Below are 24,527 nucleotides of genomic sequence, written 5' to 3'. Positions count from 1 at the left end.
AATGTCAGTACAAATACAGCTGCTCTGTGACGGCCTCAGAGGTTGTCTAAGAGAATATTGGGAGCAACAACACCATGAAGTCCAAAGAACACCCCAGACAGGTCAGGGATAAAGTTATTGAGAAATTTAAAGCAGGCTTAGGCTACAAAAAGATTTCCCAAGCCTTGAACATCCCACGGAGCACTGTTCAAGCGATCATTCAGAAATGGAAGGAGTATGGCACAACTGTAAATCTACCAAGACAAGGCCATCCACCTAAACTCACAGGCCGAACAAGGAGAGCGCTGATCAGAAATGCAGCCAAGAGGCCCATGGTGACTCTGGACGAGCTGCAGAGATCTACAGCTCAGGTGGGGGAATCTGTCCATAGGACAACTATTAGTCGTGCACTGCACAAAGTTGGCCTTTATGGAAGAGTGGCAAGAAGAAAGCCATTGTTAACAGAAAACCATAAGAAGTCCCGTTTGCAGTTTGCCACAAGCCATGTGGGGGACACAGCAAACAGGTGGTGGTCAGAGGGCCCGGTGGCGCCAGTGTCCGGCAGCCTCGCCTCTGTCAGTGCGCCCCAGGGTGGCTGTGGCTACAATGTAGCTTGCCATCACCAGTGTGTGAATGTGTGTGTGAATGGGTGGATGACTGGTTGTGTAAAAGCGCTTTGGGGTCCTTAGGGACTAGAAAAGCGCTATACAAATACAGGCCATTTACCATTTACCATGTGGAAGAAGGTGCTCTGGTCAGATGAGACCAAAATGGAACTTTTTGCCCAAAATGCAAAACGCTATGTGTGGCGGAAAACTAACACTGCACATCACTCTGAACACACCATCCCCACTGTCAAATATGGTGGTGGCAGCATCATGCTCTGGGGGTGCTTCTCTTCTGCAGGGACAGGGAAGCTGGTCAGAGTTGATGGGAAGATGGATGGAGCCAAATACAGGGCAATCTTGGAAGAAAACCTCTTGGAGTCTGCAAAAGACTTGAGACTGGGGTGGAGGTTCACCTTCCAGCAGGACAACGACCCTAAACATAAAGCCAGGGCAACAATGGAATGGTTTAAAACAAAACATATCCATGTGTTAGAATGGCCCAGTCAAAGTCCAGATCTAAATACAATCGAGAATCTGTGGCAAGATCTGAAAACTGCTGTTCACAAACACTGTCCATCTAATCTGAGTGAGCTGGAGCTGTTTTGCAAAGAAGAATGGGCAAGGATTTCAGTCTGTAGATGTGCAAAGCTGGTAGAGACATACCCTAAAAGACTGGCAGCTGTAATTGCAGCAAAAGGTGGTTCTACAAAGTATTGACTCAGGGGGCTGAATAATTACGCACACCCCACTTTTCAGTTATTTATTTGTAAAAAATGTTTGGAATCATGTATGATTTTCGTTCCACTTCTCATGTGTACACCACTTTGTATTGGTCTTTCACGTGGAATTCCAATAAGATTGATTCATGTTTCAGCTTCCAGGATTGGCGAGATCCCAAGATGGCGCCTGTGTGTTTGAGAAATTTAAAGCAGGCTTAGGCTACAAAAAGATTTCCCAAGCCTTGAACATCCCACGGAGCACTGTTCAAGTGATCATTCAGAAATGGAAGGAGTATGGCACAACTGTAAACCTACCAAGACAAGGCCGGGCAGCAGTTTTTTCTGAACTGCTGCCCGCCGGCTGTGCTTATTTTAGCGCTCCGAGAGCTTCTGGTCGTGGCGGGGGGTTAGCTGTTGTTTTTAAATCACACTTTGGGTTTAAGCAACTATCCTCATGGACACGCCACACCAGCTTTGAACTTTGCCTGTGTGAACTGGGCCACTCGCTTTCATTGCTGTGTGCAATAGTTTATCGGCCTCCTAAATATAACAAGGAGTTTTTATCTGAGTTTTCGGAGTTTCTCGCTGACTGTGCATCCCGGTATGACCAGGCCCTGCTACTAGGTGATTTTAATATACACATATGTTGCCCAGGGAAGCCCCTGGCTAAGGAATTCATGGACCTGGTGAACTCTTTTAATCTTGTTCAATCTGTTAAATGTGCCACTCAAGAACGTGGTCACACATTGGATTTGGTGTTGTCATATGGGTTATCTGTCTGTAACTTACATGTGGAGGATGCTGTATTCTCTGATCATATGCCCATTTTATTTGACGTTGTTCCTCTTAGTCCTGTTGTTAAACGGGCTACACCGACGCGATGCTATCGTGCCTTCGGCTCAGGTACTGCTGAAGATTTTTCAACACTATTTGAACAACTTGTGTCCAGTCCCTCTGAGTCGTCCTCCGTAGATGGATTACTATCTCATCTGGACTCTGTTTGTAAATCTGCCCTTGATGTTGTTGCACCTCTAAGACTCAGGCAGTGTAAACCCAAGGCCAGCCCTTGGCAAACTGATTTTATTGGAGCCATTAGAAGAGAATGTAGGAGATGTGAAAGACGATGGAAAAAGGACAGGCTGTACGTCTCACTGGAAGCTCTTAAGACGAGCTGGAAAGCTTACCAGAGGGCAGTAAAGACCGCCAAAAACTCCTATTTCTCACAACTTATTGCTGCTAATTCACATAACCCTCGTGTTCTGTATAATACCATTAATTCTGTACTGAATGCAGAGGATCATGTCCTTTTGCAATCTTCTGAGGTTATGTGTAATAGGTTTCTTAATTTCTTTGTGGATAAGGTTTCTAGTTTGAGACCCTCCACTGTATCTTCTGTTGGCCCGGCTGTGCATGTTCCCTGTTTAAATTTGCTTATTGCTTTCCAACCAATTGTTCTACCTGAACTAGAGAAGCTTGTGTTAACTGCTAATCCATGTGGTTCTCCGAATGATGTCGTTCATCCCCGTTTTCTGAAAGAGGTGTTTCCTACTGTTGGACCACATATTCTGAACATAATCAATACCAGCCTCTTGTCAGGTAAAGTACCAAGTGAGTTTAAGCATGCAGTTATTCATCCCTTACTTAAGAAGCCAGGCTCAGATATTTCAGTAATGTCAAATTTTAGACCCATCTCTAAACTTCCTTTTCTGAGTAAGATCTTGGAAAAGGTTGTTCACACTCAGCTGATGGATTATCTAAACAACTTTCAAATGTTTGAAGTTTTTCAGTCCGGCTTTAGGCCATTTCACAGCACAGAGACAGCTCTCATAAAGGTTATGAATGATATTCTGGTAGCGACAGACTGTGGTAAACACGTAGTGTTTATACTACTAGATATGACTGCTGCATTTGACACAGTGGATCACAACCTGCTGATCTCTCGATTACAGCATTGCGTGGGCATTTCTGGCTTGGCACTCCTGTGGATAAAATCATATCTCTCAAACAGGAGCTTCTGTGTTAAGTTGGGCTCATCATCGTCCTCTGTGGCCCCTCTGTCATGGGGTGTACCACAGGGATCTATTCTTGGGTCATTACTGTTTTCACTGTATCTCCTGCGATCTTTCGTAAACGCAATGTTTCATTTCATCTATATGCTGATGATTGCCAGCTCTATTTTCCTTTCAGTCATTCTGATAGCTCCCCAATTAGACTCCTGCTTGATTGCCTTAGTGATGTTAAGTCATGGATGGCTCAAAATTTTTTAAATTTTAATGAACGTAAAACAGAAGCAATTGTGTTTGGTCCGAATCGTTCCTCTGATATCCCTGATGTTGACCTTGCTGCTCTGACCCCTCACCTGAAGAGCTCGATTACCAATCTTGGGTTAAAAATCGACTCTGCACTTACCTTTGATGGCCACGTGAATGGGGTGGTGAAATCGTCATTCTATCACCTCAGGCGTCTGTCGAAGGTTAAACCTTTTCTTTCAAGGCGTGACTTGGAGACTGTTATCCACGCTTTTATAACCTCACGCTTGGATTATTGTAACTCCCTTTTAATAGGGGTTGGACTGGGCACTCTGACACGCCTGCAACTAGTACAGAATGCTGCGGCACGGTTTTTATCTGGTAAAAGGAAATTTGAGCACATTACTCCGGTCCTGGCCTCCCTGCACTGGCTTCCAATTGAATTTAGGATTCATTTTAAAGTTCTTTTATTGGTTTTTAAATCTTTAAATGGTCTGGCACCTGCATATATGTCTGATTTGCTGAAGCCCTATGTCCCCACTCATTCGCTCCAGTCAGCTGAGCAGCTGTTGCTTTCAGTCCCCAAATCACGGCTGAAACTGAGAGGAGACCGAGCGTTCTCTATTGTTGCTCCTAAGCTTTGGAATAATCTTCCTCTTCACATTAGGCAATCGACATCAATGCTGGTTTTTAAATCTAGATTGAAAACGCATTTTTATTCACTAGCTTTTGACTTAGTGGTTGACTGACTTGTATTTACTTATATATTATTGTTTTCGCTATGTTTATTATTTTTATCGTATTTATTATTTTTATCGTATCTATTATGTTTCTATTGTTCAGCACTTTGGTCGGCCTTGTGTGTTTTTAAAGTGCTATATAAATAAACGATGATGATGATGATGATGATGTTTGTGGCTGTAATGTGACAAAATGTGGAAAAGTTCAAGGGGGCCGAATACTTTTGCAAGCCACTGTACATGGAGTGGATATGGTATGGGCGTCTGTTCACAATGATTAAGTGACTAAATTAGTCATCAGTCAAAGACACTTGGATTTCATTTCTTTATTACAATAAATAGGCTAATTTTTCTTATTTTGTAAGAGACAATCAGAACAGACTATTATCATATATGGAAACAAGGTCAGCTGTCTACAGTTATTGCTGCCATAACAACTATGAGTTTTGACCTTGGCGAAAACATCACTGTTTCAGCCATTTTTGCCAGCTTCATGAGAACCAGTCTGAGTTTTTGAGATTAAGGACATTTTTTATGAAGAAGACATATGATCCAGTTTTTTCTTTTACAATGGGATGTTTGAATGTCTGACTATTGGGTTATTTGAATTTTTATTAATTTTAAGATAAAGGCTAAGAATTAAAAACTGTTTGTGGGTGCATTACTCACATGTGGTTTCCTGGTTTGTAACAGGTTCACTGGCCTCCTCGCCGAACATGGCATAAACAGTGACAGTGTATTCTGTGTTAGGGATCAACCCATCCAGCTCCAGCTCCGTCACTGCATCTGACACCCTTATCTAGGGAAAAAAAGAAACTTCAGGATTTAAAACAAAACTTTGGATTTCATGTTAACAAATTCCAGGTTTACAACTTTGAACTAAATAAACAATTCATCCTCCCCTTATTTTGTTATTTTTTGTTACTACCTCTTTCTCATCCAAGTCATCTGTCAGAGGTGCATAAAGCAGCATGTAGCCAGAGACTCCATCCACACTGTTCCATCTTATTTTCATGGTGTTGTGACTCACATCAAACAGCTGGAGGCCGGTGACTGTGGGAAGAGCCACTACATGCATACACACACATCGCGACCGCACGCAGCAAAAACAAAATAACATGGCAAATTTCAATAAAGGAGGAATCACATGAATGGATTTTTGTAATAACTATAAACATCAGGGTATACTGCTTAAGGTGGATTTGACCTTTAAGCATAAAATTCTTTATTGCTGTATTATTCACTGCTGTGCAAAGCTTTGAGCCAACCATATATTTTTAATATATATTAATATATTTATCCAAGCTTTCAAGCTTTCTTCTTTAAGACGTCTTCAAGTTTTCTCCAGGCTTTTCGAAGGACATTCAAAGCTCTTCTTTCCACCTGTCAGAGGTATTTAAATGATGTTCTATGTCCCTCTGACAGATTATGTTTCGTACTCTAACGAGATTTTCATATACTGCTTCAGCAATGTTGACGTCCGGGCTCTGGGGAGGACAATCCATGACAGACAGTTCTCCACTGTGGGTTTCTCTGTGTAAGTATACAGTAGCATTTTACAATAATGTCACACTATTAAGCATTATTAATGTTATTAGTAAGATATTGGCAAGTACTTAATTCATCATTCATATGGAATGATGATATGATATATAAATGATGAATTAAGAACTTGCTAAAACTTTACTAATACCTTAATAATGCTTAATAATGTGATATTATTATGAAGCCCTTACAAGCATATTTTTTACTGCTCTGGCAGTGTGTTTGGGATCATTGTCATGTGGGAAAATGAAGCCTTTGCCAATCAGTCTGTCCAGATTGTATTTCATGGTGAATAAAAATCTGACTGTGGATTTCTGCATTCATAATTGTATCAGTTTTGCCAACACCGCTGGCTGAAATGCAGTGAAAAAGCAACCAATGGGCGAGATGCATCTCTAAGGTCCTGTGTCAGGTCTTTGCTGGACATTTTCCTTTTTCGTACTGACATGAATTTCAGATAATGTTCATCTGCTTTACTTTCTTTCTATAGTTTTAGATAGAAACATATAAAAACTTTGAAAGACCTACAGAGAGCATGGAGAATTATTCTTCAAGACTGAACCCTTTTTAAAAAATGATAGGAAAACTCCTTGGAAGCAGAATATAAAGAAATAGCTCAAGACTTTTGCACAGCACTGTAAGTGCATTTTCAATATGTCTGGCTTCTGCAGCTGTAACTTTTTAATCCATTGTTATTAAATTGTGCTCTGAGTGTGGAGCCTTATAAGCACACTTATACATGTGTGTTTGCAAGAATAAACTTACGCGTTGTTTCTGATCCTCTCAGAGCTTCACTCGCCTTGTTTGCATACACAGCAAACACAGCCAGTTGGTATTCAGTGAGGGCGCTAAGATGCTGTAACACCACTGAAGACTCACTCCCGACCACTACAGCCTGCAGGGGTGCAGGAGGGTCAGTCAGGGAAGTAAGAGAATATGAAAGATGGAAAAGAAGGTGTGAAGAGTTGGAGGGGATAGAATGGCACGAAAAATGGTAATTGAGGCAATAAATAGGGAGACATAAAAATGAAAAACAGAAGTGAGGAAAGCGAGAGAAAACCAGGAAAGAAAGGAGAGATTGGAAGAGAATGGGAAAGGAAGAAGGAAACAATCGATTTATTGAATGGGATAAAGCACAAACGTTTAAAACTTGAAGAATATTTTTCTTTTTCATTCTGAACTAAAAGGATGACAGTTGTGATAAAGATTAGGCCCACGGTGAGCCAGCTGGAAAGGTCTCTTTACATGAGGCTCCAGAACATCTGGTCTCTGTAAACCCAGCTAAGTGAAAGATTTAATGGCTTCTGTGGTCAAATGTTCTGGAAAAATCAAGCAGGTGCCTGGTTCAAGCAACAGTATCATTTCTAGTGAGCCGTCATAACCTGCAAAGATATTCTGGGGAGAAGTGAATAGAGAGATGAAAGTGAGAGGTATGGATGGGCGATATCACTGACGTCTCGAGGAAAAAGTGATCTCAAACTATAAACCTGCCCGATCCTTGATAACTCCCCCTGGTGTCATAAATATTATGGAAAAGTACATTTTCCCCACCTCACACTCCTCCTACTGACTGTAGTATTTTTTAGCTGCTGCTTATCCTTCAGCACATCTGTATGCAAAACTGAACAGAGTGAGAGAGTCATGTCCATGGAATGAAATGGATATTTCTTGATTTTATGTCGTGATAAATATATCACGACATAATATATGTTGACTTCCTCAGCTCTGGCTGGTTTGATGTGTGTTTTTCAGCAAATAATACACTATTTACCTCCTGTGGATCTCCTGGGTCTCCTCCCTGAGTGGGATAATAAACAACTCTGTATTTCTCTACATTTCCGGGGGAATGGCTCCATGAAACCCGAAAGCTTTGGGCCGTGACGTCTGATGTCACTAGGTCAAGCGGCATTCCCGTTGTCTCTGGTATATGTTCTGAAAGACAAAAATGTAAGGACAGGCCAACAGGCTGCCTCAGATTGAATATAACTTTCAAGTGCTAATCCCATTAAGTCAGATCAAATGAACATTTGATCTGACTTAATGGATTTATAGTGTCCTGTTAAACTGTTCCTATAGGCCATCAAACTTTTTTTTTTTTTTTTTTTTTTTTACATATACAAGGTTAGATTCATAGTAAACAAATTTACTTTGTAACTACTGTTAGGCTTTAACTCTGACTTTTTTATCATTTGGTCATTTATTGATACACAACTAGTCAAAGTGATCACTCAGGATACTATTTGTTTAACAACTCTTTTCCTTTATGCTTTACTCCTCATGACACAGAGTTCAGGGCTCGCAAAATTTCAAAATCCCTGGTAGCCCTTCGGGCAGGGACTCTTCAGTTTTTGGTAGCCCAAAATAAATTTAAGTAGCCCGAATAAAAAAGGGAGCAATTTTCTTTATGTTTTGTTTCCTGTTTTGTTTCCGTTACAATATTATACATTAAAGTATAATATTGTAACGGAAACAAAACATTAATCAAAAAATTGTTGAAACACAAATTACAATATTGTATAAAAATTACAATCATCAACTCAAATACTTGGTTGTAATTGAACATAAATTTCTATGAACTTGTAAGAACTGTACAACAGGAATCAGTCTGTGTCAGATCCTGAATTTGAAATTTCCACTGAAATCACAGGTAAGAGGCAAGTGGAACCAAGATCTAGGCCATTTGCTTTTTTAAGTTTGCAAAGACTGCTAAATTTTGCCAGTGGTAGTTCACTCTTTGCAACAGAGTAGGCTGTTCTAAACAGATTTTTCAGGTTGATTTTTAGTATGTTATTTGCAGACTGAGCAATAATCCATTTCTTGCATTTCTCATGGGTTCTAATGGGGGCCTTTCTTAAAATTACTGGTCCCAGTAACAAAGGCACTTGTCGACTCAGAAATCGAGGGAAACCAACAACACACCCGGCAGAACATTATGTTATTTACACGGGTGCACATAAGTGGTCCGCATGTGCGCATTCGCTGTCAAAATAAAAGACGCGCACCAGATAAGAAGTTGCAACGCGCGTTTGCGTCCATATAAAAGCCACTGTTTTTGTCTGCTAGAGTGGGATTTTCATGGCACATTCTGCACCAAATCTCTGTGCATTCATCATTTGTGTAAAGCCAGCTCACCTCCTGCAACCACTTTTCCTAGAATACGCGCTTCTTTTGTGGTTCGGACTCCATCTGACATTTCTTTGGAGGTGGAGGAACACCAAAGTAATTGCTTAAAGGAGCTTCTTCGACATCTTTAAGAGTTCTAAACAAATGTCTGTCCTCCTCCAGAAAATCTTATGGACGCAAACACGCGTTGCAACTTCTTATCTTGTGTGCGTTTTTTATTTTGACAGCGAATGCGCACCTGCGGACCACTTACGTGCACCCCTGGTTATTTAGCTTGTCATATTGCAGCCACAGAAATTCTTTTGTCCATGAAACCATAAAGCTGCACTTTCTTTTTGCCTTATAGTCTGATTTGTCATAACTTTTCCGTTTTGTGGTAAGCTTTTCTTTGGCTGTCACTTCTTCACCCTGACCTGTCTTATTTGGCTCAGCAGAACTAAAATATATGTCCTGCTGCCTTTACACACGCACTCACATAACGCTCAGCGATTCTCTGCGCGATCAACCTCTCACATGTTTAAGCTTCCTGCGGGAGATTTCACTTGTAATGTTTGATAGTAAACTAACGATTGATAAGACGATGTCAGAGGAATTGGTGCGCAAATTATCGTCACTCACCAATCAGTACTGTCGCTCTCTATACACAGTTCGCGCGATTGCAAAGTGAAAGCAAAAAACAAGCGCAAATTCAAATGCGATTTCAATATGTCACATATAGGGCTGCTCGATTATGGCAAAAATGATAATCACGATTATTTTCACTGAAATTGAGATCTCGATTATTTGATGATATTTATTTAACAATAAAAATGTATTGAATAATGGCTTTAAAGATTGTCAAAAATAGTATAAAATAGTGTGCAAATACTGATAACAGTGCAAATGTTTGCAATATAAAAAATAAAATGTAAACATCTATGTTTAGTGAACTTTGCCATGTCGCTCTGTGGTGCAGCTACGACACCAAAGTTTACACACTATGTCTAAACCCTGGCTGATTAGGTCCCACACCCGCTTTCACACCTTGGCTCATGTGATTAGAGGATCACCAGGGGGTCCTTTGTCCCTCTTTGGGGGGATACTCCCACTGGGTTTAAATCTGGGACTCTCGGCCATTTGACCTTAGAACTGAAGAAGCTTCTCGGATGAGAGGTGAAACGTCTTCAAGCAACTTTAAGAAGTCCAGACGCTTTTCTTTCCAAGCTCCTTAGACTACGATGACCTGGATGACTGAGAACCTTCACAGACTATGTCTACTTGATCCACGTCTGACTCCGCGAACCCATAATGTTTCCACACCACTGAAGGGTTTTTTTACCTCTCTTTTCAACCAACGGCAGTCACTCTCCTCTCCAAATAACTTCTGCTTAGCTTTCCGAGCTTCCCTCTGTTAGCTCCTCTTAATTGTTGTGACGGTGTTCGAAACGCAGAGAGGTGCGCTCGATTTGCCAAACGGAGCAGCGCTAGAGTAAAGCACGAGGGAGGTGCTAATAATCGGCTCAGTCATTTTTAATGATCGTTGAAAGCCCAGATCGTAATTTAGATTAAAATTCGATTAATTGAGCAGCCCTAGTCACATATTGACAGTGGTTCACCGATGCCAATGACATATTTACCCAGCTACATTTCCGAAAGAATGCAAAACCATTGACATATATTTTTCCTTCCTATGATAGCCCGACGGGCAGGGCAGGGATAGATTCTGGTAGCCCGACTGGAAAAATCGCTAGCCCCGGGACGTCGGGCTAGCGATTTTGCGAGCCCTGGAGTTCCTACTAGTAGGTTTCTTCAGTTTTCCAATTTGCTCTTACTCTGCTTGATGTCTTTGTCCTGCTGCTCCACCTGTTTGCACACTGTTTTTGTTAGCCCCCCTACAATAGAGCTCATGACGTTAAAGTCAGCCACATTGTAGACATGATTGCTCTCCGGTTGTGATGCGATGGAGCGCAGCTCATTCTCGTCGGCATTCTTTACACCTGGAAAAATACATAGGAATGACTGGCACATACATGAATGTTAACATCTAGGACACAACGTGATATATCTTTTTCAGTTGTTGTCAAAAAAAGCAAAAGCAAACCCCTCCCCAAAACACTCACATGAGCACTGTATCCACATGAATACACAAAAAAGAATGGCAAGTCCTGTCAAAAGCAAAACCAACTGATGCCAACTCAACGCTAAATCTATAAAAAGGTTGCCCAATAATTAGAAGCCTTGATGGAAAATGTGCAAAAATATGAAAAAGTGAGTCTTGCATTCGGAGAGATAATGAGGCTTTATAATCCAATGTTGCATTGGATTATAAAATTACAAAAAAAAACAAGGAAAAATTTAACTGGGAGATTTGTCAGGGGAAACGCTCGAGTCTCTCTTGTCCTTTCTCTATATTGATGATGAAATGAACCAAAAATTTCAGATTCAGCAACTTTTAGTTCAAATCTTGAGTAATTTGTCATAACTGTGCCTTTTCTCCCTATTTCCCTTCCTTAGTAATGACTTCTTGACAGCCACCCTTCCAAAGTGACCATTACTGATGAGGTTTCAGTGAACAGTAGATGGATCTGTTGAAGGGCTGTCTTTTATTTATTTATTTTTTTAGCCCTGCCACTTCTTTTTAAAATGCTCAGGTACAAGAACAGGATTGCAAATGAATGAAAAAGCGCCCAATGTCCAAAGAAAAAAACTTTAATGGACCAGAAAGCCTGGAGACCTACTGCTCATTAACACTAAAAAAAAGCAAACCTGTCTACTTGGAATCAAAATATAGCGATATATGGGGTGAATCAATACTTTTACTGCTGTAAGTACCAATTATTTTGTTGCGTTTTGGAGTAGCCGCAGCATGCATTTTAATATTACGTTTTAATATAACAAATGCACCTTAGTAACCAAGCTAGCTAGCTAGCTAACTAGCCTTAGCTAACAACACCTTTATGCCACATATTTTCATGTAAATCATGTCCAGAATGAAAAATGAAAATAAAAACAAAAAGAGATGACACTAGCTAGAATGCTAAGCTCCAGCCTTAAAAACAGTAGTCCAAAAACTAAGGTCTGCCACTGTGGTGATTAAGTTAAAAATATGATCTGTAGTTTAACTCACCAATAGCAAACAGTTCAACACCAGCATTTCTCAGTTCCTCTGCTGGTGGTATAACATCATCTTGGGACTTTCCATCGGTGATCAGGATCCCAATCTTGGGTATTCCAGGCCTTGCACCAGATTCAGGCTTGAAACAGTTCTCCAAGATAAAAGTCAATGCAAGACCTGTGAAAAAAAGAGTAGAGAGTAAAAAGGGTAGTAAGTGAAGAAAGATGAATCAGTTAGCTGTAAGGTGGCATACTTGATGACACAGTAATATCAATAATATATATATATATATATATGTTCAAAAATATTCAGTAAAGATAAGTAAAAATAACAATAGAATAATAGTAGTGTGTGAAGGTAGCGATCATAACAGGACTTTTAAAAAGACAGTGGGAAGAGAATGGCAAGGGAGAACTTTTTAATCTACTATTGTAAAACAAAAGGCAAAATCACAGAGGGTCAGTACCTGTGAGGGTGTTTCCTCCTTTGTATGGCAGGTTCCTGACAGCATCAACGACTGCATCTTTAGTTGAGAAAGCATTTAAATGCCACTCAATCCTGGGATCACCACTGTACTGTGCGAGACCTGATAAATGAACAACATGACACAATTACACACAGCTTGTCATTTCCTAGTAATATTCACTCAAACTTGAACTAATTCGATAGACGAAAACAACTTAATTCATGGCTAAAACAGCCATATTGGTCCCATGGTGAACCCATCTGTTCAAGAAGGAAAGAAGCCAGGACCCACCTATCCTTGTTTTATCAATGCCAACATCAAAGGCATTGACCAGGTTTTCCAAGAACATACGGACCAGCCTGAAGTTTAGTCGGCCAATACTCCAGGAGCCGTCCACCAGGATCACAATATCCGCAATAGCCTCAGTGTGACACACAAACTGGTCAACTGAAAAAAAAGGAGGAAGGGAGAAAGACTAGTAATTAAAGAAAACGATAATACCATTAAATCCACATTATTTTTATTTTCAATGTGCAATGTGTGTCCATTGTTTTTTATGTTTTTTATGTTGCATTCTGACCCTACCATCTGCATGTCACAGCAAAACTTGAGGCTCATCAGACCAGGGAACATTTTTCAGTCTTCTATTGTCCAGATTTGGTTAACTTGTGTTAATCTTGGCCTCAGTTTCTTGTTCTTAGCTGACAGAACTGGTACGCAGAGTGGCATTCGGACTCTGCGTACCAGCCCATTTTCTTCAAGGTTCAACATGTTGTGCATTTAGAGATGCTCTTCTGCATCTCTAAATGAAAATCAAGTTTGTTGTAATGAGGGGTTATTTGCTGTTGGCCTCCTATCAGCTCAAAGGAGTCTGGCCATCCTCATCTGACCTCTGACATCAGCAAGGCATTTTTGTTGAGAGAACTCCCACTCAGTGGATATTTTCTCTTATTCAGACCATTCTCTGTAAACCCTAGAGGGGGTTTTGTGGGAAAATCCCATCAGATCAGCAGTTTCTGAAATACTCAGACCAACATGTCTGGCACCAACAACCACGCAATGTTCAAAAGTAATTTATATCACCTTCATCTCCATTCTGATGCTCAATTTGAACTTCAGATGATCATCTATACCATCTCAAACATACAGTTAAACAGGTGTATCTAACAAAGTAGCAAATGAATGTAAATTGCTCCCTCGCACATCCATCAGTGTGGTAGGAAAAGCACTTAAGTGCAAATGAAGACTGGGGCTTGCAGAGTAAAAGCGCTTCCAGTGGTTTAAAAGACTGAAAAAGCAGCATTATAAAACTAGCAGCCCATTTCCATCACTTCAGACTTACACAAACTTACTGGAGACCTACCACAAGTGTTTCTTTCCAAACAAATCCTTACAATACAGGGACTTCATAAGAGTAGCAGTTTTTTTTACAGTATGACTGCAATATAAGCACAGCACATAAATCAGTTCATTCATTGTAATTTATAACTGCTCATCCACCTTTCTTTGGTATCCTGAAAAGAAATATATCTACTTAAATTTGTAACATAAACCACTTTCCTGTCTACAGGAAAGTAATCGCTGTTAATCTATGACATGCTCATAATGCCATAAAGCAAAGAGCTGACAGTAGGAAATGTGGATTTATTTGTGTTTTGACTAAAAATTCAGCTCCTGCCAACTTTAACAAAGCCATTTGGAACTAAGCACAACAGGGATTGTGTCTTTGGTTTAACATGTTAATTAGCACAGGCGTGTGCTAAATTGCTTGAAAATAAAGAACAAATATAAAAAATGCTGGGACGTATTTATTCAAACAGTGGCAGTGATGCATAAATGCTATAAACACAGCAAAATATGCTTTGTAACATTTACACTTTTCAAACTAAAATATGTCGCGTTTACCTCACCATCTGTGCTTTCCGTGTTATCGATTCAAGTCAACACTTTCTCAAGATAAAAATTAATAAATAAGCTACATCGTCTAACGATAAACCACACAGGTATTTATTTCAAGAAGCAATTTTCCAGACGGAGCCTTCTGTCTGCTGTCTGTGTGCGTCTGACTGTTTGAACCATCCATCTGCTACAGGCGGCCGACAAACGAGAGAAGGGAAAACAACAAGGTCGGGAGATAGCTGATGACAATCTTTGGCTTGCAAATGCATAACATAAAAAAAGGTGCCCGTGAAATGCTCAAAGGTTATTGTTTTGACAAGGGAAAAAGAGTGTGATTTTATATCAGAGTTGAATAATACCCCTTGTTTTAAGGAGAGGAAAAGAAGAAGGCTTTGTTTGGGACTTTTGGCAAAATGGCAAAAGGTTGTAAGGCCAAAGATCATATCGATAATTCTTTGTGGAGGTTACTCTATTACAAAACAAACAAACGTGGCCTTTAAAGAGACTCTAGCGTTAAAGATTTTATAGGAACAACCATAAATAAGCACCAAAACAGGACATATAGATCAAATCAATCGAGCAGCTACTCCTTGACATAAAATTATAGATATTCATTTTTTATTATCTATAGTAACTAAATAGAATGGCAAGGAAAAGGTTAATGGTTAAGGAAGAAAGAAAGAAACCAAGGGTGGGGGGGGGGGGTTGTTAAATGTGAAAAGCCAGCAGGAGGTGGTAAACAGAGGATTAGAGGGTCAGTAATTACAGCTAAGTACAGCTCGCTGGTCATTCCTGAGTCTATTGTCAGGGTGGTGAGAACGTTAATTAGGCATAATACTGGTGTTTTACATCGGAACCAGCAATCAAGGGTGCTGCTGTCCTTCACATTACTCCTGCTGACATCTGTCAGCAGTCTGTTGAGTTGACCATGTTTATTTAATTGTTAGGGCAGGTTATTTTGTCACCATTTAGGTTACTTAATATCATACATTTATTTAAATTTTCACATAACCAATTTTTTATTTAGATTTTATTTGAACCCCAGTCGGCCTACACTGAACTATGAGCTAGATGCCAAAGCTGCCTTTCACTTCCTAGCGCAAGCAACAGTAATCAAATATTGACAGACACTAAGGGAAATTATGCATCTCACTTATTCACTGGTTAGGACTGCTACTGATTTCACATTAACCATGTAGGGCGGCACGGTGGTGTTAGCACTCACAGCAAGAAGGTCCTGAGTTCAGTTCCACCATCAGGCCCAGGCTCTCACCGTGTTCGTGTGGGTTCTCTCCAGGTACTCTGGCTTCCCCCACATTTCAAAGACATGCAGTTAGGGTTAGGTAACTGGTGACTCTAAATTGCGCATAGGTGCTCAAATGGCTTTTAATTGTTTTTTTGGCAGAAATAGCCCTGTAGATAAATTTGATCCCATGTGTAGTCTTTCCCCACAAGCTGCAAAACTGTGACATCACAAAAATGTGATAGTCTCTGAGGCAACATTGATTACGATGTTGGAGGAATATCACCAACATAGCATTATCAGATTGAGGCTCATGGACATGATAACGTAGTTCTCCTAGCAAAAGAAGTCAAAAGAAGCACTCCTAGTATGTTTCTGCTGTAGCTGTATTATAATCCCACTCTGCTCTCTTATAGTCACCAGTAGGCTAGTCAGAGGTTCTCCTCATTATAAGCCCCATCTGTCTTTTTTCTCCTCTTTTGCCCTACCTCTTTCTTCCCTTTTTTCTTCTCATCTAACGCCTCTGCTGTGGGTCAAAGTGTATACGGGGGGAACAGAGTGAAAGCAAAGAAGAGAACCAAAGTTGGAATGAAGGTAAAAAGCCAAAGTGCTGTATTTGAGGGCAGCGAAAGGTCACAGATGTATTGACACTTTCTGTGGTGCCAAGTCTTTCTTTTGTCCAAGTTTATGTTTACTCACTTCACTGCCTCTCTCCACTTCACTGCTAAGCTCATTCCACCTGCCTGACTAATGGGCGACACTCCTGCCATGAAATACAAAGTGTTATGACAGAGTATAATTTTCATATACATAAGCATTTCTGTCTACATAAGTACTGCATTGTTACTGTGTTTTATAAAAGACAATCGATTTTAGATTTTTATATTTCATGTGTACAGTACTGTGTAAGAACTATACAACCTCTGCTTTTGCCTTACCTATTGTGGTCAAAGGAGTTTGCAAAGAAAAGCGTCTGGACTTCTTTAAGTTGCTTGAAGACGTTTCACCTCTCATCCGAGAAGCTTCTTCAGTTCTAAGGTCAAATGGTCGAGAGTCCCAGATTTAAACCCAGTGGGAGTTTCCCCCCAAAGAGGGACAAAGGACCCCCTGGTGATCCTCTAATCACATGAGCCAAGGTGTGAAAGCGGGTGTGGGACCTAATCAGCCAGGGTTTCGGGTGAGCTCATTGTGAAACCTGGCCCCACCTTGTCATGTGAATTCCTGAGGTCAGATGGCCCAGGATGTGAGTGGGCGTTAAGGCGTCTGGGGAGGGAACTCAAAACTGGATTATAGATGGCAGACAGTTGGTGTCGTAAACCACCGCCTCTGTTCAAAGATGGTCGCTCACAGTGGACATAGATGGCCTCTTTCACTCCTCTTTCAAACCATCTGTCCTCTCTGTCCAAAATGTGAACATTGGCATCCTCGAAAGAGTGACCTTTATCCTTTAGATGCAGATGGACTGCTGAGTCTTGTCCTGTGGAGGTGGCTCTTCTATGTTGTGCCATGCGCTTGTGAAGTGGCTGTTTGGTCTCTCCAATGTAGAGGTCTGGGCATTCCTCGCTGCACTGTACAGCATACACCACGTTGTTAAGTCTGTGTTTTGGAGTTTTGTCTTTCGGGTGAACCAGTTTCTGTCTGAGTGTGTTGCTGGGTCTGAAGTACACTGGGATGTCATGCTTGGAGAAAACTCTCCTGAGTTTCTCTGATACACCGGCTACATAGGGGATGACAACGTTGTTGCGTCTGTCTTTCTTATCCTCCCTCGCTGGTGTCTGATCTTCTTTTCTGTGCCTCTTTGCTGACTTTATGAACGCCCAGTTAGGATAACCACATGTTTTGAGTGCTTCCTTTACGTGTGTGTGTTCCTTCTTTTTTCCCTCAGGCTTAGAGGGAACATGTTCTGCCCGGTGGTGTAGGGTCCTGATTACTCCAAGTTTGTGTTCCAGAGGGTGATGGGAGTCAAAGAGGAGGTACTGGTCCGTGTGTGTGGGCTTCCGGTAAACTTCGATGTTGAGGTTGCCATTCTCTTCAATGTGCACGGCGCAGTCCAGGAAAGGCAAACAGTTATCCTTTGTGTCTTCCCTGGTGAACTTGATGTTTTTATCCACAGCGTTAATGTGCGCAGTGAAGGATTCCACTTCTCGTGTCTTGATTTTGACCCAGGTGTCATCTACATATCTGTACCAGTGGCTGGGTACTCTTCCTTTGAAAGAGCCAAGAGCCTTCCTTTCCACTTCCTCCATGTAAAGGTTGGCTACAATAGGTGACACGGGGGAGCCCATGGCACAGCCATGTTTTTGTCTGTAGAAGCCTTCGTTGTATTTGAAGTATGTTGTGGTAAGGCAGAGGTCTAACAGTGTGCAGATCTGATCGGGTGTGAAGCTGGTCCTGTCTTCCAAGGAGCTGTCTTCTTGTAGTCGTTTTCTGACAGTCTCCACTGCCTCTGTGGTGGGTATGCAAGTGAAGAGAGAGACTACATCAAAGGACACCATGGTTTCATCTGGACCCAGGGTAAGTTTCTGGACCTTGTCGGTGAAGTCGGTGGAGTTCTGGTTCACCCGAAAGACAAAACTCCAAAACACAGACTTAACAACGTGGTGTATGCTGTACAGTGCAGCGAGGAATGCCCAGACCTCTACATTGGAGAGACCAAACAGCTACTTCACAAGCGCATGGCACAACATAGAAGAGCCACCTCCACAGGACAAGACTCAGCAGTCCATCTGCATCTTAAGGACAAAGGTCACTCTTTCGAGGATGCCAATGTTCACATTTTGGACAGAGAGGACAGATGGTTTGAAAGAGGAGTGAAAGAGGCCATCTATGTCCACTGTGAGCGACCATCTTTGAACAGAGGCGGTGGCTTACGACACCAACTGTCTGCCATCTATAATCCAGTTTTGAGTTCCCTCCCCAGACGCCTTAATGCCCACTCACATCCTGGGCCATCTGACCTCAGGAATTCACATGACAAGGTGGGGCCAGGTTTCACAATGAGCTCACCCGAAACCCTGGCTGATTAGGTCCCACACCCGCTTTCACACCTTGGCTCATGTGATTAGAGGATCACCAGGGGGTCCTTTGTCCCTCTTTGGGGGGATACTCCCACTGGGTTTAAATCTGGGACTCTCTGCCATTTGACCTTAGAACTGAAGAAGCTTCTCGGATGAGAGGTGAAACGTCTTCAAGCAACTTTAAGAAGTCCAGACGCTTTTCTTTGCAAACTCCTTTGACTACGATGACCTGGATGACTGAGAACCTTCACAGACACCTTACCTATTGTATTTCCATATGTGTTTGGTCATTTTTCTGTAATTCACTCCGCCTATTTCCCATTTTCTCAACAAGAAATTAGTGTTGGATCGAGACTTTTACACAGCACTGTAAAGTAAAAATAATTTTCTCATAGGCTAAAAATAATGCAATTCTATCATGGGAACAAGCCACCCGATGTTCAAGGTTCAAATTTACATTTTAACATTTTACTGTTAAAAGGCTTACCTTTTAGTGGTGGTACAATAGAGCTCAGAAAAAGTCATACCAAGAAACACACAAGTACAATTTCAACATCAGTAACGGCTCTATTACAGACAAAAAAAAAAGAATAGTGTGATGGTGAACCAACATACATATAACTGGAATCCTGAAACTAAAGCAGCTGTTATGTTCAGTCATCATGTTTTATTAGACGCTTACTGCTGATTTTAATTCTTCTGTGCTGTGGCCAGTTTTTCTCCATATATTCTGTACTTGGTGGTGATGTTTTTAAATTTTTATAGGTTAGACTGAAAAAAACCCCCAACAAAAGACCATTTTTCCCTGTGTCACATCACTACCATAACACAAAAGTACTGCTCAAGCCAAATTTACAGTCTAAACCTTGTTTGCTTGGAAGCGCATGGTCAGGAAAGGTGCTGAATGAAACTGTTTACATACAGACACACACGTGGACCTAATCCCAAGCATAACTGGCATGCATGCGCGTGATTAGACTGCCCACCTGTGTCTATGGGAAAGACCGAGACTGACCACGTTTTACAATTCAAAGCCCACAGTGGAGTCTGCAGAGCTGTGGGGAAAAGTATGTGGCTCCCAGACAATTGGATTAACTTGTGTGGGAGTAGAGTAATGGGTATTAGAAATGTGCACTGTAACAATGGAAGCCACTGTTGGCTATAAAGTCAGGGAGCAGCATCAGAGACTAAACAGGACTGAGGGTTGTGAGACAAGCAGTTTGTGGGAGCACTTGTTACACTACATAGCCACTCAAAAATGCTCATGGAGGTTTAAAAACACAGTCACTGTTGGATACATACTTTCTTCAAAGAGAGATAAACTAAAGCAAAGCAGCTTTAGCTTACACTCAAACGTATGCATACAGAGAGTAATAAATGTGCAGCAGAGTAACAGATAAATTGAGAGACTCCTATCAACACATCTAAACACACACACATGTAGTTTAGAAAACTTTTCCACCCTCGTCGTCTCTGTTCTCTTTGTCTGTCTCTGTTCTCATTAACAGTCATTCTTCCCAGCCGGCCTTGATTTATTGCTGACCTCTATTTAGCCAGGGATCAGACAGAGTGTGCTGTCATTTCAATCTCTCTCTAGTTAAGTTTTATTTCCCCCGTCACTGTGATTGTGTTTCAGTGTCTGGAATTAACATTGAGGACAGTGACAGGCATGCAGATGGATGGAGAGTAGCAGCAGAGAGAGTCCCCACATCAGTGAGAACCCTTCCTTTATTCTCCTAGACTGATTCCTTAGTGAACAGACTCTTACAAGTGCACTTCACCTCTAAGATGAGGCTAATTCACTGCACAAATAATTTGACGCTTACTCCCAAACAGCTTAACTCAAGTTGATTTTTAATTTATTTTGCTATAATACTCAAAGTATTAGCTTCACTGAAACAATGTTATCCGTGGGGTGAATTACATATTTTATGTAAGGTGTTTTCTCAATATATAGTTTCAGGATGAATAGTAATAAGATCAATTTCTCCACCCCGCAGTTTACCATATAGAACCAAAATGTTTCATATAGGCAATTTCCTCTAAGTTGTAGCATAAAAGGCCACTTAATCTCAACATCGTCTGGTCCTTCCCGCCCCCTCTGATCATGTGTAGGTGTGTTTGTTGAGTGCTCTACCAAACGGGAGAGAAAGTGTGGATCGCATTTAAAGAGACAACCACAGTGAAGCACCAGTTAGGTGAACTGGCCTTGCTAGCCAGTTTTATATATCATAATTTGGCACAGACCTCTTTAGCATATGTGCTACAAAGAGACATAGACAAATTTATTAAAGTTACTGAATGCTTACTTTCTAGAAAATAATAATTGGCTAAATTTACAGGAAGTGTCCAACTAGCCATTGTTACGTGACTTTGTGGTGTTGTTTTTCTATTAAATTACAGTAAGAACAGTAACAGGCAAATTCCAAGATACATTACAATGCCGAAAGTATTCAACACCCTTTCAAATCTTTGGATTCAGGAGTTCCAATCATTATCATAGGTGTGTAAAATAAAGTACCTAGGCATGAAGACTACTACAAATATTTATGAAAAAAATGGGTCACCCTCAGGAGCTCAGTTAAAACCAGCGTGGGGCCATGATAGGATGCCACCTGTTCAGATGCAACATGTCCAATTGTGAAATTTCCTCACTACTAAATATTTCCACAGTCAGCTGTTAGTGGTATTATAACAAATGGGAAGTGATTGGGAATGAGAGCAACACAGCCACAAAGTGGTAGGCCACGCAAAATCACAGAGGTCAGCAGATACTGAGGCGCATAGTGCACAGAGGTCGCCAATTTTCTCTAGAGTCAGTCACTATACACCTCCAAACATCATGTGGCCCCAAGTCCAGGAGAGAGCTTCATAGCATGGGTTTCCATGGCCGAGCAGCTGGATCCAAAACTCACCTCACGAAGTGCAATGCAAAGCGTCAGATGCAATGGTGTAAAGTTCGCCACCACTGCTCTGGAGACGTGCTCTCTGGAGTGATGAATCATGCTTCTGTGTCTGGAAATCCGGCTACCAGGAGAACAGTATTTGTCTGACTGCGCTGTGCCAAGCGTAAAGTTTGGTGGAAGGGGAATTGTGGTGTGGCGTTGTTTTTCAGGATTTGGAAAATCGGCCCCTTAGTTAAGCAACTCTTAATGTTTCAACTAGTGCTGTCAGCGTTAATCTCGTTAAAGTGACGTTAAAATGATAAACCGAATTAACGTGGCAAATCTCAGTTCGGGAGTTAACGTGGGGGGGCTGCACAGCGTCAACGTGTTAGCACGGTTAGCTCGTTAACACGTTAGCGCCGTGTAGCCCCACGCACGGGGCGATCCGCATTAACTTGCTAACGGAGATTTGCTGCGTTAATGCGGTTATGGCGTTAACGTCATTTTAACGAGATTAAAATGGCGTTAACGTCATTTTAACGAGATTAACGCTGACAGCACTAGTTTCAACATACCAAGACATTTTAGAGCATTTCAGCTCCTACCTTTGTGGGAACAATTTCGGGATGGCCCCTTCCTGTTCCAACATGACTGTGCCCCAGTGCACAAAGCAAGGTCCATAAAGGTAAGGATGAGCAAGTCTGGTGTGGGAGAACTAGACTGGCCTGCACAGAGTCCTGACCTCAACCTGACAGAACAGCTTTGAGATGAATTAGAGCAGAGACTGTGAGCTAGGCTCATCCAACATCAGTGTCTGACCTCACAAACACTGTAAACCCAGATTTTGATTCAACTTAAAAATAATGAGTTCATATTGTGTCTAATTTGTGAACGTTACTTGTTACTTTTGATTAAACTGAGCATTTTCATGTCCTTTTTTATTGTAATTGTGTTTTTAAGTCCAATCAATAGCTTCTACTGAAACAAGTGCATATTACTTAAACATCTGTAATTTCTTTACATTAATTATAAATTCTAAGTAAGTTCTACTTTTTATTAGCCTATTTTATTGCAATAATGTGTTTGAGCTCAAACAACTTAATATAATCAAAAATCTAGTTCATACCAGTTTTGACAGAGTGGCTTTGAGGAGCTCTGATCCTTGTGAAACAGAGCAGACATGGAACCGAACACACATGAACAATTAGCTGCACTGAAGCGAGCAAGTTGTCCAGCCCACGTTTGAAGCCTTCGGTAAATGACCAGAGTTTAGTCACAAAACAAAAACAAACAAAAAAACTACACTGGTTGCTTCTCCACTGATAGGTGAAGTAACAAACCTAATTACTGATAAGTTAGTGTATTTTATCGATAAGTTATAAGGTAGTTAACCAGCTAACATCGCCCAACACTTCCTTAGCTAACGTTAGCTATAAATTCACTGAGAATGTTAGCTAGCTAATTTATAGCCACAAGTTTTTTGTTTTTAAATTGATTTCACCAAAGGGGCTCTGTTGTACTCATCAAAATTATATTAAAGAGAAATATTGCAGTCTGGGTTGATGCATAAAAAGATAACACTATGGTTAACTCATCTGAACATGAACATGTTTTGTTTTTACATGTTTTAGGTGTTTCTGGAGTTCAGCACAGTGGTTGTTAAGAGCCTGAGACAGGAGTTCTACGAGGCCCTTGACCATCACAGTCCCAGACTAATGGAGATCTTTAAGTCAAAGAGGGGTCTCACAGACAGGTGTTACCTGACCTGATGCAACAAACAAATGTTAGTTGATTTTCAAATTTATATTTACGTAATAGAAATCAGTCGGCTACTTGATTGAACTTGAAAGATCACATCCTGTCTTATCCTGTCTTCCTTCTCTCACCCTAACTGGTCGCAGCAGATGGCAGAACCAGGCCCCTCACTGAGCCTGGTTCTGCCAGAGGTTTCTTTCTGTTAAAAGGGAGTTTTTCCTTCCCACTGTCGCCAAAGTACTTGGTCATAGGGGGTCATATGATTGTTGGGTTTTTCTCTGTATGTATTATTATAGGGTCTAACTTTCAATATAAAGCGCCTTGAGGTGACTGTTGTTGTGACACTGGGTGTGTTAACAAGTTAACAGGGGTTCCAGTACTTAAATGGTTGTGCTTTTTATTATGTTTGCGCTCATATTGTTCAGGGTGACATATTGACTCTATTCGAAATGTGTGATCTCCTCTCTCCTCCTTCATTCCACCAGACTTCGGATGTGACGGAGGTCAGATGCCTTGTCCTCAAGGGGCTTCCTGTCATTTTCGGCAATGATCCATCTGCCTTCTTCAAGTTCTTGTAAGGAACTGATTTTTCTTTACTTCCTCTTATCCCCCATTCCCTAGTTCCACCTGTTTACTACGTCTCCACTTTTCCCTCGACCTCCCTTCCCCTCTCTCTACCTCCCCTCCTCTCTCTCTCTACCATACATATTATTTAAAGGTTTGCATATGTTAATAGTTACTTTGTTATTGTTATTATTGTCATTGACTATCCCTAGTGATTTTCTGTGGCAGTGGGTGGACACTGGACAGGGCAGGCACATCAGCGTTGTACATATAGAGCCTATTTATAGCACTGTGTTGTCATGTTGACGTGATGATCCTGTGTTCCTTTTTTCACGACACTGATGATGAGGAACATTTGTACAAAGATGTGCCAGTGCAGATCCTCTTCCATGAACAAGAAAACATTTCTCCGCACATGCAGTCCCTTCATCACAATGCATCCTCAGTGGGAATCATCTTAGGGGGCAAGATTGTGATGGATGTTGAGAACCTGCCCCAGGCCATGTACATTGTCTTCGGACTTACCTATGCATTGCATCTCAACTACCCAAAGTACAGGAAGAAGACTTTTGATTTTTTTTTTTTACAACAAGTACTTCTGAACTTCTGAACTCAAACTTCAAACACTCAAGAATCAGCAG

General features: G+C 41.2%; 1 protein-coding gene across 2 annotated transcripts in view; it reads right to left on the bottom strand.

Moving 5' to 3' along the window:
* The window catches only part of col14a1a (collagen, type XIV, alpha 1a), a 161,518-nt gene that overhangs the window by 98,681 nt on the left and 38,310 nt on the right, over window positions 1-24,527 (bottom strand). For both annotated transcript variants that reach the window (XR_010095193.2, XM_063488414.2), the window contains exons 6-13: window positions 12,815-12,970; window positions 12,524-12,643; window positions 12,070-12,234; window positions 10,775-10,939; window positions 7,612-7,772; window positions 6,606-6,735; window positions 5,224-5,363; window positions 4,965-5,094 (exon numbers count right to left, since the gene is read on the bottom strand). Coding sequence is in view for 1 of the 2 variants with exons in the window: in XM_063488414.2 (XP_063344484.1) it covers window positions 4,965-5,094; window positions 5,224-5,363; window positions 6,606-6,735; window positions 7,612-7,772; window positions 10,775-10,939; window positions 12,070-12,234; window positions 12,524-12,643; window positions 12,815-12,970 (1,167 nt within the window). In the remaining variant the exon portion in view is untranslated. The remainder of the gene's footprint in view (window positions 1-4,964; window positions 5,095-5,223; window positions 5,364-6,605; window positions 6,736-7,611; window positions 7,773-10,774; window positions 10,940-12,069; window positions 12,235-12,523; window positions 12,644-12,814; window positions 12,971-24,527) is intronic.

Source organism: Pelmatolapia mariae, linkage group LG10_11, assembly GCF_036321145.2.
Source record: "Pelmatolapia mariae isolate MD_Pm_ZW linkage group LG10_11, Pm_UMD_F_2, whole genome shotgun sequence".
NCBI classification, from domain to species: domain Eukaryota; kingdom Metazoa; phylum Chordata; class Actinopteri; order Cichliformes; family Cichlidae; genus Pelmatolapia; species Pelmatolapia mariae.
The sequence above is the reverse complement of the archived record's forward strand: the minus strand, read 5'-3'. Positions and strand labels throughout refer to the sequence as shown.